At 31.0% G+C, this 15,530-nt stretch overlaps 2 protein-coding genes across 2 annotated transcripts; both read right to left on the bottom strand.

Moving 5' to 3' along the window:
* Positions 1 to 2,443: 2,443 nt before the first annotated feature.
* Positions 2,444 to 13,702, bottom strand: PIP4K (phosphatidylinositol 5-phosphate 4-kinase). The gene is made up of 8 exons (XM_074135098.1): positions 13,320 to 13,702; positions 13,121 to 13,218; positions 11,458 to 11,568; positions 10,720 to 10,858; positions 9,120 to 9,250; positions 8,377 to 8,545; positions 8,021 to 8,291; positions 2,444 to 5,770 (listed from the first exon to the last, which is right to left on the bottom strand). The coding sequence occupies exons 1-8, from the start codon at positions 13,446 to 13,448 to the stop codon at positions 5,583 to 5,585; spliced, it is 1,236 nt and encodes a 411-aa protein (XP_073991199.1). The 5' UTR covers positions 13,449 to 13,702; the 3' UTR covers positions 2,444 to 5,582.
* A 207-nt stretch (positions 13,703 to 13,909) lies between these two features.
* Tom7 (Translocase of outer membrane 7) lies at positions 13,910 to 14,780 on the bottom strand. Its single transcript, XM_074135105.1, has 3 exons — positions 14,480 to 14,780; positions 14,342 to 14,390; positions 13,910 to 14,092 (listed from the first exon to the last, which is right to left on the bottom strand). The coding sequence occupies exons 1-3, from the start codon at positions 14,571 to 14,573 to the stop codon at positions 14,077 to 14,079; spliced, it is 159 nt and encodes a 52-aa protein (XP_073991206.1). The 5' UTR covers positions 14,574 to 14,780; the 3' UTR covers positions 13,910 to 14,076.
* Positions 14,781 to 15,530: the final 750 nt, after the last annotated feature.

Below are 15,530 nucleotides of genomic sequence, written 5' to 3'. Positions count from 1 at the left end.
TACATTAAATTATTTTTAAAAAAAATGTAGGAGTGGAATCTTTTATTATTTGATTTGATTTGGAACACGTGCGATGTTACGATTGACCGTTTTTGGTATGCTCTCTATTTATTAAAAACAAAACAAAAAAAAAGAAAGTTGGTTGTCGATAAATTATAATTTTTTCTTTTCTGTGTATTTTGCGTGGTAGATGTAAATGCATTATGTACGGGGAGCACTTTTTTAATGAAAAGCAAAATGTTTTTTTGTTTTTGTCTTAGCAATAAAGTTCATTTATTTAAATAAATACAAATTATTTTTACTAAAAATCTTTGTTAATATAGTGATAACTGATTTTTCTTTACTTTTGTTTTTTCAGGAATTTTAGAAGGAATTACTTGTTGAAGCAGACATGGTTTTTCTAGTTTTCCAGATGAGGGCAATTTTATTATTATTATTTTGTACTAATCAGGGAGGATGATTTGCCCAATTTTTTTGTTATAAAAAAATTCTAGTCATTCTCTTTGTTTATAAATAAAACTTGATTATTTTTGTATTTTTTTATTTTGTTTTGCTTTTAATTTATTTATCCTTATCCATTCAGTTTGCAGTCACTTTAATATTATGTGAAATTTAAATAGAGAAATAAGGGCTCACCCTTTAGATTCGTGATTTTTTATTTAGGACTGTCTTATAAGTTCATTTTCTTTGATTTATTTTTAGAAGTACATTTCTAATATAATTTTAAACTAAAAGTTTTTATTTAGTAATTACATAAAATATTTAATAAGTAATTTTTTTTTTTTTTTTTGACATTTTCCCAATGATATCCGCGAAGTTTGGATTAATGCATTTTTTATGATTTCAGAATACAGAAATACCTATTCATAATTTACGTCAGCGATTAAAAGACTGCTGGGAATCTCAATCGTAGTGAATACTGATTGTTAGGGTTGCATATTTTTATCATTCGTGGTTCGAGATAAAAGTTGAATAATTTAGAATAAGGACTCTTCACAGAAAAGAGTACAGGAGTTCGTCATGCAATTAGTATTGAGTATTAGATTCAGGTTTTGAATTTGAAGTATCCAAGTGTAGGAAATATTCGAACGTCTCTAACTGCACCATGCATCTGGGTAAACCATAGAAATAATAAAAAATTATATAAAATTTTAATTAACAGAAGTGTTTAGAAGTAACTAATTGAAACTTAAAGAAAATGTAAAGTTATTCAACTTGCCGTTGAGTTATCTGGGATACTGCAATTTTTGATTGGGTGGATGGTTGGTTCTACATATGTATTTTTGTAAGAGAAGCATTTTTAATGCTCAGTGTTGAGACACTAGCGACAATTCTGCTCCAAAATTTATAAAGTCTAATTGCTTTGCAATTCTGACCTCCACGAATTTTCTAATACGGCGTCATAGTATCCAAGAAATTGACAAGTAAGTAAAAAGAAACGTAAAGAACGAGAAAATTTTCAAAATAAAGCGCAGTTTAAATTGCATAGAAGCGAATTTAGCCTTACGGCCACAGATATAAATTTAATTATAATTAATCCAGTTATATGCCAATGACCTCAGTTGTTAAATTAAATATAAATTCAGTTGCCGGCATCAAAATTTTTTTTTCCTAGGTGCCTCTTCCAGCTTTCTGCATGGATAGTGTTTTCTTGTAATTTTTAAAACTGCTTTAACTTGGTCAAGAGATATCGAAAGTCGAAAAAACCAACACATGGATTTCAATCTAGAAATGATTATTGCCGCACTTTCATTGCTTGGAATGTTTAGACTTTTTGTAGAGTAGTTATGAAAAAAAAAAGCGTCTGTAATTGAAGATATATAAATATTTTTGCAAGTAAGCCAAAAGTCCTGTGTTTGAGCATAGTAATCGCTGATTTTTTTTCATGTTAGGCAACTACGTCAAACTACCAAATTAGGTGTTGTAGACAACAAACGGATGCTCATACTCAGATGTAAATATTTTTTTAAAAAATAAAGTCATTGTCGTAAAGTGTACAATGAGTTATACATACTGCCTTCAAAATCAAATTTTTGTAACGCCCTTGAAGTGCCATTTTAAGAGAACCACCAAACCACAAAAACATTTATGACCATGATAAAGAAATCTAACCCATTGCGAAGACAAGTATATTATGGTGTCAGAAGCTTCGTTACTAGAGGAAGTTAAATTCGCTGTAACGGTAATGAATCGAAACACCAGTAATGAATAGAACGCTCTCAGAAACCTCAAAACGGATATCTGGACAAAACTTAAAATCGAAAAATTGAAAGATTACAAACAACTTTTGCCAGGAGTAAAGTAAAATGCAATTTTTGTTTAATAAGTTTTAAGTATTATGTTGATAAGGTTTTTTTTTAACAGAACTTCAGACAAATCATAATTGAAACTCACTCATCAAATGTTAACGAGTTTGTTTTAAAAACACCATAAACAATGATAATAATTTTAACAAGCTTTATTATAATTTTTTTCAATATATTACACACATTTTTTATTAAACACTGAAAACATGATAAAACAATCTTTTATCACAAAACCACACTAAAACACTAGTTACCTGTTTGTCGTCTTTCTTTTGTTCAGTTTTAATATTTATTTAAACTTTGCGCTCTAAATAAATCTTCTGCTTTATAAAGGCTCGTAACAATGGCATATTAGGCTAAGCAAATGACTCTTTTTATTTTAAGCGAACATATTGGAAAATAATCATTTTAATGCAATAAAAATTTGTAAACGCTAAATTCGAAATTAACACAAAAAGAAAAAGTAACTAAATTTGTAAAACAAATGCTACGAGTATAATACAATACTTAGTACGGAGTTACAAACATTATAATAAAAATAATCAAATTATCACATTAAACACCACGTTTACTTTTTTTCTTCTTTTTTAATATTTGAATGAAATTTGGGGAATAAAGTTACAAAGTTTATGTGATGTAAGCTCTATCTTTACAATAATTTTATGTATATAAATACGAATATATTTACATTCGTATGTTCTTATTGATATACATTATATATGTAATTATATAATTTTATAGTTAAGCTATATATTATATAACGACATGATTTTTTCAAAATACCCACACATATACAAGAATCCATACCTACAATATTGATAAGCCATCAGAAGACGATCAAAAAATAAGTAAAATGAAAATAAAAAAGTTTAAAAAAAAATTGTACTTCATTCATTCAAAGCATCATTCATTCAATTTTTTATTTATGCATTTTTCATTAGAAGACTAATAACTTTTAATATTTGAAGTGAAAAAGAAATTTTACGCTTTGGTAACAAGGGAAGGGTTGAATTTTATCTTAAATGGAAATTCTATAAATTCGGGATTGCTATGTTTTAAGCTGGGAAATTAGAGAGAGAAAAAAAAATATATTGAGCAATTATTTAACCATTTCTTTGCTGAAGCTAATTTATTTAAAAAATAATAAAGTAAAAATTTTAGTTACAATATATTACCCAAGCTATTCGGAATTAGAAGCAAAACAAGATTTATGGAGTTCAGCAAACCAAAGATAGTAAGTCTCCATCTAATATATGTATGTAAGAATATTCGAGAGGGTAAATTCTTGGCTGCTACCTTTTAATTTCATATTTGGTAAACCGTACCTTAATAGAAGTTCAAGTTCTAATGAAGAAAATGAGAACAATAATCTGCAATGAATGATACCTACGAGGGAGAAGAATGAAAAAGAGACCATAGAATAACTTAATGGATCGTTCGCCGTTATTAATACCGATGAAATTGTCTTAATGGTTGGCGAAGGTCGAAAAAGAGACACAGTCTAGTAACTATCAAAGACATTAGAACATGTTCGGTGTCCTCCGAGAACTAAGATGAATTCTTTTTGTGTGGATAATTAAATGAGTGTGAACACATTTCTAAAAAAAAAATCATCAGATTTAGTTGCTGAATGTCACTAATAGTGCCGAAAGAAATGTCGATCTAATAGTAAACTAATGTCCTGACTTACCCTAAGATATCGTTCTATTTAATTTCTTGTAGTAGAACCATGACAAAATAAAGGAAATCAAGAGAGGGTGCTTATCTTGTCAAAAAGCGCAGTCAGAAACTGAACTATCTTCTTCAAAATGTTACTCTTTTGCAACATCTTTTAAAGAATTTTTTTTTAGGAAATTAATACTTCATTTTGGGAATTTTGATGGATTCTTTCCCCACCTCTTAAGGTCGATTAACTACCTATGATAATCTACTTCCTCAACAGTATACCCCATACATTGGGGGGAGGAATAAAAAAAAAAATAGACTGATAAAGGGAATCGAATTTAGAACGAGATGTTCTATCCCTGGTGCAATAGTAGTCATTTAGGACCGTTGCGATCTTGTTTAGAATTTCTTCCAATTTAACTACAACGGATCCAGAAAAACTTGCCATTTCAGGAACAGAGAATTCCATGGACTTCAAGATCCGCATATCGCAACTTTGGGTGTGTTTGAGTACGGCACACTTCCTGCGATCATCGTCAAACTCAAAAGTATTTAAAAAGAAAATGCTGGTATCCCTCAAGATTAACACCACCAAGTAACACCAAGCATTCCGGAGTTTCCGAATGTATGGAACTCAACTTTATGGTATGATTTTTAAGACATATTTTGACTGTTCAATGACACTTAACTACAACACTATTAAGCGTACAAAATAAATTTTTCATATATTTAAAATTTGCCGCTTCCTATACTATATTTTAATTAATAAGTTCGCAGCCGAGTATAGTCCCAGCTCCTTTTTGGGTAAGAGGCATCTGCATTTGGTCTCTTTCTCAGATTACTAAAATTAAAAATAAACGATTCTCTCTCAGTAGGGAAAGAAGTGCTTTGAAACAGATCGAAAAAGTAGGTATGCAACATAGGGGTGGAACAAGTAAACTGAAAACCCAAAATACTCGAATACTCTCCAAAGTAAAAAGCCCTAAACTCTATCGCAGAAGAACCTTTAACGAATATAAAAATTAACTGACTTCTATTTAAATTTCAGTACTGTAGAGTTTGGAGATACGTACGATAAAAATAATAACACTTAGACCTTTTCTTTTTTATTCATAAAATTTTTCGAATAACTAATAAAATTTATTAACACATATTCTCTTTCTTAAACATATTTATATAATTTTCTTTATTTCTTACATAATTGCTTCATTAATTCTAATACCTATGTATAAAGTAATGGCTAGTGTGTTTAAAAAGTATCAAATATGAAAATTTGTTGTGATCTGATGTAGAAAAAATTGTGTATTTTGAAAAAAGAGTATATATATTTTTATATTGCCCCTTTTAAACAGTATAAAATCTAATCTACAAAAATTCTAATTATTTATATAATTATAGTTTTTTTTTAATCGCAAGTGAAGAAATGAATTCCAAAGATCGTGTTTTTGCACATTAATTTAATTCATAATGACATTAGTTTTTTCAATTTAATTTTCATTTTATTTTGTTCGAATAGAAATTACAAATGTGCGTTTATAATCTGCATATGGCGGGAAAGAAATGAAAAATAAAAAACAGTAATAAACTAACTAGCAAAATTAACAAAAAATATTATTCTATAGCCTTACTGAGAAATTCTATAAACCTTTTACCATATTGTTCTGGATCACAAGTTGAAATTCCATCGACATTTGCTCCATATTTGACTGTTTTTGCAGCTTTAGCGGCCTGTTTCTTTACACCATAATGGGTCAATACATCGATTAACGCCAAAAAATATATCTCCTTGACTGGTGCATCTAGACAACAAAATAAAAATAAAATGTTACAAACGAAATACATATATTCTCTTATAATAAACCTAAATGATGAATTTTTTAAACAAAACATTACGCTTCTCTGACGCTTCTTTGCAGATTCATTCAAGTTAAATGATCTAGACGTTAGAAATCTATAATTAATTCGTCAACAAGAAAAGATTCCAATTTCTGATAAATCATAATTCATTAATAATAATAAATTGTAAATTACGAGGGTCGTTTGAAAAGTCCGTGCAAAGTCAGAGAGATAGCACCACTGGCGCGTATCGAGGTTATATTTAGTTAGTAGCATCTCTTGGAAGAACACACACCAAGTTTCAGCCAGATCGGTCTATTTCTTTGTGTTTGGCATTCGTTTGAATCGAGGTTGTCGAGTGATTTTCAAAAAATGGACGAAAAAGAATTTCGTGTGTTGATTAAACACTACTTTATGAAAGGGAATACGCCTCAGGAGACTAAAGAGAAGCTTGATAAACATTATGGTGACTCTGCACCTTCGATTAGAACAGTTTATAAGTGGTTTCAAAATTTTCGGAGTGGCCATATGGGCACAAGTGATGCTGAGCGTTCTGGACGCCCTGTTGAGGTTACTACTCCAGAAATCATTGATAAAATCCATGATATGGTGATGGATGACAGAAGAGTGAAGGTGCGTGAGATTGCTAGTGCTGTGGGCATCTCGAATGAACGGGTACATAATATTTTGCATCAACATTTGGACATGTCAAAGCTATCCGCAAGATGGGTGCCGCGATTGCTCACGCTTGACCAAAAACGAAATCGTGTGAAGTGTTGCAAGGACGGTTTGCAGCTGTTCCAGAAGAATCCGCAGGACTTTAAGCGTCGTTTCGTCACTGTGGATGAAACATGGATACATCACTACACTCCTGAGACCAAAGAACAATCTAAACAATGGGTTACCAAGGGGGAATCTGCGCTAAAAAAGGCGAAGACCGTTCCTTCGGCCGGAAAGATTATGGCGACTGTCTTTTGGGATTCGCAAGGAATAATCCTCATCGACTATCTGGAAAAGGGTGAAACTATTACAGGTGCATATTATTCATCGTTATTGGACCGTTTGAAAACCGAGCTTCAAGAAAAACGCCCACAAAAAAGTCCTTTTCCATCACGACAACGCACCAGCTCACACCTCAGCAGTTGTGGTCGCAAAATTAATGGAAATAGGGTTCCAACTCGTTTCACATCCCCCCTATTCTCCAGACTTGGCTCCCTCGGACTACTATTTGTTCCCCAATATGAAGAAATGGCTGGCGGGAAAAAGATTTTATTCAAACGAGGAGGTGATTGCAGAAACGAATGGCTATTTTTCAGACTTGGACAAATCCTATTATTCGGAAGGGATCAACAAACTAGAGCAGCGTTGGGCGAAGTGTATAAGCCTAAAAGGAGACTATGTTGAAAAATAAAAAAGGTTTACCCCAAAAAATTAAGTAGTTTTTATTTTTGCACGGACTTTTCAAACGACCCTCGTACAGGTACAAAGTAACTTAAGAGACAAAATAAAAGTATAACTAACTGGTTATATAAATTAAGCAATAGAAAAACGTGTAATCTCTGAGGTTTCGGTTGTGGCGATACTTTCAAATTACACAACCTTCCTTGAGCTCTTCAGCCGCTTGATTACTGAGCTTTGGGGGAACAAAAACAGAACACACGCTTTTACCAATTATTATTTTTTCAATAATAATAGATAAAATAATTTCCATTTTTAACTTGTGTTGAACAAATGTTTCATTTTTGAGATTACAGAAATATTATTAGTAAAAGTTCTGTAATGGATTGGTGAGACAAAATAGAATAGAAAAAATGTCTATTCGCTTTACACAGAGAGCGGCTGTCGTCTGAGCGATATTGCGAAGAATTTAACGTAAGATGAGATTTGATCAGGTTCGACTCTAGCAGGGCTCAACTCAGGTGATTTCTAAATGTTCCTCATCGATTATAATAGAATAAGAAATAAGAGCACCTCTTTTGAATTCAGGACTTAGACGTGAATTAATAATGTAGTTTCTGTGACATTCTCATATACTAAAGTTCAAGGGAGTCCATTAGTGACTTAATGACTCTACCTACAGTTACAGGAAGGGCTCTAATAGAAATAGAACAATGTATAGAAAGGTAAGGACATTAAACATTTGGAACTGAACTTTAAGATATTTAAAAAGACTAAAAGTGGAAAGTTAGTACTCTCAAAACTAAAATACGTACTCTCTGAAGATGGTATTGCATAAATATCTAATTCTGGTACAATGGCTCCGTCATATTGAAGACTTGTTTCTCTGTACAATGGTAAAGGTGAGTCTGGAGGAGTAGTTCCCCAGGGTATTCGTTCGCCAGCAGCTCCTCCACCCTCACTATCATCTTCTTCCTCATTAATGCCTTCTATATCTTCTGGCTCATAACCTTCTGCTTCGAATCTTGTGCAATCATGAATGCCCAGGAGAAGAGAGTAATCCATAAGGTGTAATTTTGTAAGAAACTGCAAAAGATTATGTTAAAATATAAAAGTATATGCAAATATACAAAATATATAAATATATAATTTTAAAAATAAATACACTTACCCCAACATCTGCAGTTAACGTTTCCAACAATTTTTCCTTAGCTTCTTCACCTATGTAAATTTTTGTTCCTTCTTTTACAAAATCATTATCCTTGAATGTAGGTAAGTCTTTTTCCCTCTCTCGATCGGAGGCTTCCCTATCCACTGTTGAGCCTTTTAAATCGAATTTCCTGAAATTATTATTTTTTTTCTTAACAAGTGGTAAAGTTCTATTTTTTTATTTTGAAAGGAGCTAAATCAAAATGTCTGAAACGAAATTCTTCTTTTTCGAATGCGTTTGCACGTTTAATCAGTTTAATAATTCTTGGATAAAGATTTTCAGAAATGAAGTACCGGTGGATGCGCGAATATCATAATGAAATAATGCCGATGCTTCATGAGTTAGTGCAATTTATTGGGAGTTTCGTGTGAACTCTCTCATCACACTATTGACGAATTTTGTATCGTGCTGCAACAGCTTCAGTTGCTTGCAGACATTATTGCATGTATAAAAGTAATTGCATTTAACAAAATATTTCAAAAAGAAAGATAGGTGGTACGTTTTGAGGGTTTGGACAACTATTAATTTGCAACTATTTGAAAAACTAATCAATAATAATAATTAATATCATTAAAAAAAAACCTTTATATGTATATTAGAAAGTGCTATGAAAACATGGAACTTATTTATACTACACATCAAATAAATTACTTTATTTTATTACCACCTAATAAAAAACTGAAAAACGAAAAAGAAAAACAAACCTATGAGTTGCAAGATGATTGCTAAAAACATTTCTCATTGCTACCATATAGAGTTCCACGCCGTCAACTGTAAGCCTGTACATTCCTAAGTATTGTGGCAACAATGTCTTTCCATGCCTTTCCACTATATACTGTAACCAAATGCGTTAATGGAAGTTTTATTTTAGAATTAATACAAATGAGAAGTTCAAAATATTTTTTCTCTTCTTGCTATTTGAAAGCAGCGAACATTATCGTGCGAGTAACTTTCCTTTTTAGATATTCAAAATTACATGGGTTTGTCCTACAATTGTAGGAGTAAATAATTTTAAAAATCGTCCCGTTATATTAAAAGTGCTGTAACTAATGTAACTCAACGTTTTAATGAACATTTTAATTGTTTTTAGTGTCAAAATCTCAGATCAGAAGTTAATGGCGCAGAAACCATGTCAATGCCTATTCGAAGACCTGCCAGCCATTGTTACAAACAACATCGCCCGTCACTGATAGTGAGCTATAGAAGTTTCTACAGAAAAGCTTTGGGAGCGGTTATGATCGCGTGCAAGCAGCTAACTCAAGAGCCTCCAGGATAAACCTAGATAGATAGGTAAGCTTGAAACAATCACTAATCTCCTTTCATATTCAGCACGAAGCTGGATGGTAGATACTGCTATGACTAGAGCAGGCATAGGGTAAAAAAAAAGACTCCAACCTGGAATTACTATTAAAATAATAACCCATTACCCTAACAAATTTTATCCAAAAATGCCATGAAGGAAATCTCTTCTCAGTTACCCCAAACTTTTAATGTTAAGGAAAAAAATATTCGAAGGATTATTATTCCTTTTAAAATTAAATTATGGTACCCAGTAGATGCAGCTAAGCATAGATATTACGATAACTTCATGGCAGTTCTGTTAGAAGAAAATAAAATAAATAAATGCACTAATAAGTTAAAAAAATTCATACAAATTTTGAAGGATCTGCTATAAATGAGTAATCCTTATTTTGATAGAGGGAAAAGCCAGATGCAATGAAATCCTGTTTTTTCTGCACCTTGACATTAACAGGAAAAATATCTCAAACAAAAACGGAATAGCTTTGGTTGTGCAAAAAAAAATTTCCTATAAATGCGGGAGTAAGAAAACCTTCTAAGGAAGCAGATGCATCCATCAAATAGAATTTTGGATAAAAATCTAAAATCTTTAGAAACGAAAATCTATCGCAGGTCTGACAGTAAACCTATAATGGGCAGTTAAAGATTGAGAATGAACGGCAAATGAAGAAGAAATTAGTTTGCAATCTAAACTGCCAATGTTGACCGGCAATTTTAAGACACCTACGAAGTAATCTAGTAAGATGTTAGAGTGAATCCCCAGAAGACGATGGAGAAGAGGTAGGCGATAGCATTGGACTGACTTTAAGTGGTGACGAGTTTGAGGATGGTGGTGTGAGGCACTTATCTTAAATAGCAACCTTAGCAACAGGTATAGGCCGGAAAAACAGGTTTTTATGAAAACCTTATAAAACTTTTCATTTTCAACACTCAATGAAACTTTAAAAATGTACCTACCAATTCGTTGAATGTATCTATAACAAATCAAAATCAAATCAAACTCACAGGATGATAATGTTTAAGAAATGAATGCATCCTTTCAACCTCTTCACTAGTTAAAGTTTTTATAACAAATAATCTATCGTAAGAATGGTAGAATTTTGCTCCAGACTTTCCAGGATTGTCCATAACAACAGGCTGAGATCTGCAATTCATACGTAATAACTAATTGTTGTTAAAAAAAAAAAAATGCGAAATAATTGATATAAGTACACAAAGGAAATCAATTTTAATGGAAGACAACCTTGCAAGAGCCTAACTGCAAGGTAAATATTGAAATCACGTACACTGATCCAAAATTGCTGTTTCTTAACAAAAAAAAAAAAATCAAAAAAGAAATTAAAAAACTGAAAAAATTATTAACTTTTTAGTACACACTCTAAACTCTCTTAAATCACAAAACAAAATAAAAACTTCCAAAACAGGCAGTTAGCTCCATCGTATTACTACCTGCAACGTTTTGGTAAATTACGAAAAGTCTTCGGGAGAGTAGACGATCTCTGAAGTTTTCTTGAATTTGTTGAATTAGATTTATTTGTATTGCTCTCAGTTACTGTTAATCTGAATACACCGCTTTATTAAAATTCTAATATGGATAATTATTTTTTACTAAGAACTCTGAGTTAATATGTGTACATAAATATATATACATAATACATTTAAACAAACGAAATAACGTAAATAAGCGGCGTTGCTAATTATCTTTAATAATCAAGAAAAAAAGATGTAATTTATAAAATATACCTTGTCATTGACTCCTTGAAATCGAGATCATCAATTCCAAACCTTTCTCTTAAATTTCTAAACACTAATGGGCAATATTCTTTTATCTTGAAATGGCTCGGCATATTTTCCCTATTAAACATTATGTTAGTTGTATTATTATTATTTTTTACTGATTCATGATTATAGGTTGACATTAGTTTATAATCTATTCCATCCTTTCTTAAGTGTTACTTCAAACTTTTACGGTGACATCTATGCAAGGAAAAATTGGGTTCATATACCATCATTAAACATCATCGTACTATTAATAAAAAAAGAGAACAAATTCTCACAAATATTTAAAAGTTCAGAAGTATCAAAGCCGATCAGAAATTAGTTCAGAGTATCAGTGATTAATCAAAGAAATGATATAAATAAAGCGCCAACATGTATAAAAACTCAACCCTCAGACGCAGAGACCTTTAGCAAATAGTTGATAATATGAGCAACCACTTGGCTTCAGTGATCACAAAGGCAAACTTTTGTCTACAATTATACACTCACTTAAAATTTTATTAATAAACATTTATGAACATAGATCATAATTTAGGATGCTATAGCAGATTTTTTTAGGTCTAAAGCCAGTTAAAATAATAACTCAGTCGAATCAATCTCTCGCCTTTCACTTCCACACCTCTTTCGTTTTCAAAATGTTGATCTTTTGAATCTAGGAGTTTCTCAAAGTTTTCTTTTACAGGATGTCCTCAGAGGAAAAGCATCTCAGAGAACTGTATACCTTTATTATAGAGCAAGCGAGAAATATGTATGCCCTTCATTGCTTTTTATCAGTCTGCTCGCGATTTCCAACCACACCCCACTAAAATCAACTTAGAACTGATGCAAAACAAGTTTTGAGGAAGAAGGATAAAATTATAATCAGTTTATAAGAAATATAGAAGCATTAGGTGAGATTTCTTGTAAAGACAAAACTGACAGTATTAAGGAGTTCATACCGAAACGCACACCAACATCTAATTGAAGTGTTATCGCACGTGTTCCTTCTAACTCTTACGCACCCACGAACACATACAATCAGATTATAAATTATTAAAAACATATCATCGATTTGGTGCAGAGAATTTGAGTTCTTGTACAAGGCAAATGACAGAAACTTATTAGAAGTCTGTGCATAGAAATGATGAACCAACCTCGGATGACAAATGAAAATCCGAAACTGGTCGGAAAGAGCAAAAATAGCAAAACCTTAATTGTTAAAAAGAGACCATTACATTGGATAGGACAAGATGTACTGATTGATGAACAATTTCTAAGGGATAAGATTGTAAAAGCTGCGCCTCTTTTAAATGTCACACTATTTTATAAATATTTTCGGATTAGCTGTACGCTGACAGAATAATTAAAAAAGTTTCTTTTAAATTAGATATTTGAGAAAAATAAGTCCACAAATGATTATGTTTTTCTATTAACTAATATCCGAGTTTCAATTTCTTTTCAAAACACCAAAAATATTTTCCATTGCAAGGAACTTATCTCCTACAGAATAATTCCAACATATTTTCTTATATTATAGTGAAAGTAAGACAATGTATATTTATTAATTCAGACTGCATAATGCAATTACATTTTTGTTTAAAAAATAATATGAAAACATTTACTTATTATAAACAAATAAATGACTAACTTGTTAAAAAGGTGATTATCGACTTTAAGTTTTGAATAGGCTCTAAAGTCGTCCGGTAATAACATCACGGGAATTGTTACATGGCTCAATTCGTTAATCTGTAAAATTGTTACAAAACTGGTGTCACTATATTGAATAAATAGGAATTTTTCATTATTCGAATTAGGTATATAAGAATTATTATAAATTTTGTACTTACAGTATGATTTACACCCCACATCAAAACAGATAATATTGGTTCATTGGCACGAAACAGTTTTACTTTTTGGTGTTTAACACGAAAATGTTTCTTTTTTAACTTACTCAAACTTCCCTGAACCCCACTCATGGTGTTTTGGCGATATGATTCGATGAAGCACTGTTTTTATTCGCAATTAATTACCTTTACACAATAAGACCCATAATTAAAATACTACTTACATTCCCGTCCGTTTTTTATTTACTTATTTATTTTTGAAATACATTTCATTTTACTTTTGAAATAAAAACGTAGTTTAATAACAAAAAAAATCCTCAAGCTGTCAATAAAATTACAACCTCCCTGCTCCCACCTTAATAGACCACAAGCGCCTTGATTACTCACGTTATACTGTTCGCAATTTGCCGCATTGCTAATAATTCAGAATATAGAATGAATTTTCAACTTGTATAGAATAAGTAAATTTGCCTACATCAGTATAACAGTCGAACGATGGCTGTAGTTTGCACTTACTTAAGAAATTAAAAATAATTAAGCACAATTACTGTTAATATTAAATTCTCTTTTGGGGTTAGGAAAAGTAATATAACTTATTTATTGGAAAACGTTTAATTTGATTGAATGTAAAAAAACTTTTAACATTGTTGCTATACAAGAATTCAACAATTCTGTAAAAAATAATAAATATATTACGTTATGGTTAAATTAAATGTAATCAAAGATAGAAGGTAACATTTTCTCTTCTCATTAAATTGTTTCACTGCCACAACAAACTGTAAAAAAAAAAAAAAACTATTAAAGAAAAATGTAACAAGATAATACTAATATTTGTTAGAACGACATTAAGACGAAATGTGTAGCATTCTGTTTCATGTATTATTAAATCAAAGAGGAGAGGATTGTAAGTCAATACAAAAGTAGCAATATCTATCAAAAGTTCTTGATTAAAAAAAGGTATCACATTCCATTTTCGCTGAATAATTAGAAATAATAAATACATTTTTACATAACTAAAACTGTACCTATAAATAGTAACTTCGGGACATCCAGGATCTGCGCCTTTTTTAATTCCTAAAAGTACACGAATAGATTACATCACTTATTAAATGAAAAAAGGAGCATTACTATTATCTCCAAAATAGGAAGAAACTAGAACTTACCTAGATAAATAATGGTAGGAATATATAAATATTGAAAAGACGTTCTCAACATTCCTAGCACGAAATTTAGGCGGTCCTTGGTTTCTGGATTCATTATTTAAGGAGAAGTTATTTCAAATATATGGAATCTCCGAAAAATCTGTTTTTCTTTCTCAATGTCAAAAATGATTGGGAAGAGGTTGATTAAGGTTATCCTTTATATCATTAAGTAAAGTACACATGCTAATGGTTTTCACATTGAATTACCTTAAAAATTATTTTATGATATCTTTACATTCTTTATGAACTAAAATTTATTTACAATAAAAAACAAAAGCATCTTTATTTAATGAGAAACAAACAAGTTATTTAGAATTTTAATTTTTTTAACTATAGAACATGTGTTGGTAATCATGCAAACTAAGTAATCCGTGTAGGAATCAGGCAAAATAGAAAATACTACATATATTTAATATTAGAACTTTAATCACTGTGTTCAATGAAATGATTACCTGATTACATTAGTACCTTTTACCCAATTAAAAGTGATAATTCCATAAAACACTAAGAAAAAATGAATATAAAATTGTTAAACACGATTAGTATGTTAGCTTATAATTTTCTGATTATGAAGCAGTTCTTGATTGTGGAGATTGTTTAACGTACGGAATCGCATAAAGAAGAACTAAATTATTTTTAATACCTAAAAAAAGGGAAGGGATTAGCTGAATGGTTAGCGAATACTGGATTCCAACCTGGAGATCATGGGTCGAATCCAGCTGCTGGCCCTTAGAATTTTTCTTCGTAGGAGCTTCTTACAGCTCTCTGAGATGGACATTTTTGACTCTAACGAAAGAATACTGTCCGCCCACTACATTACAAAAAGGAAGATGTCGACGCTCTGTTAAATAAAAATAAATCCAATCATCTAATGAAGATTTTTTATACAAATTCATCTCAGAAGGTATACATCAATCAAAAAAGCAACGGGGTTTGCATTAGGCTCTAATTTCAATGTTTATCCTTTTAAGTCTGACCAGAAATTCATTTCTGATGGTACTCATTAATCAAA

The sequence above is a fragment of the Rhodnius prolixus genome, unplaced genomic scaffold (genome assembly GCF_049639745.1).
Source record: "Rhodnius prolixus isolate KJV_2025 unplaced genomic scaffold, Rpr scaffold_5, whole genome shotgun sequence".
NCBI classification, from domain to species: Eukaryota; Metazoa; Arthropoda; class Insecta; order Hemiptera; family Reduviidae; genus Rhodnius; species Rhodnius prolixus.
The sequence above is the reverse complement of the archived record's forward strand: the minus strand, read 5'-3'. Positions and strand labels throughout refer to the sequence as shown.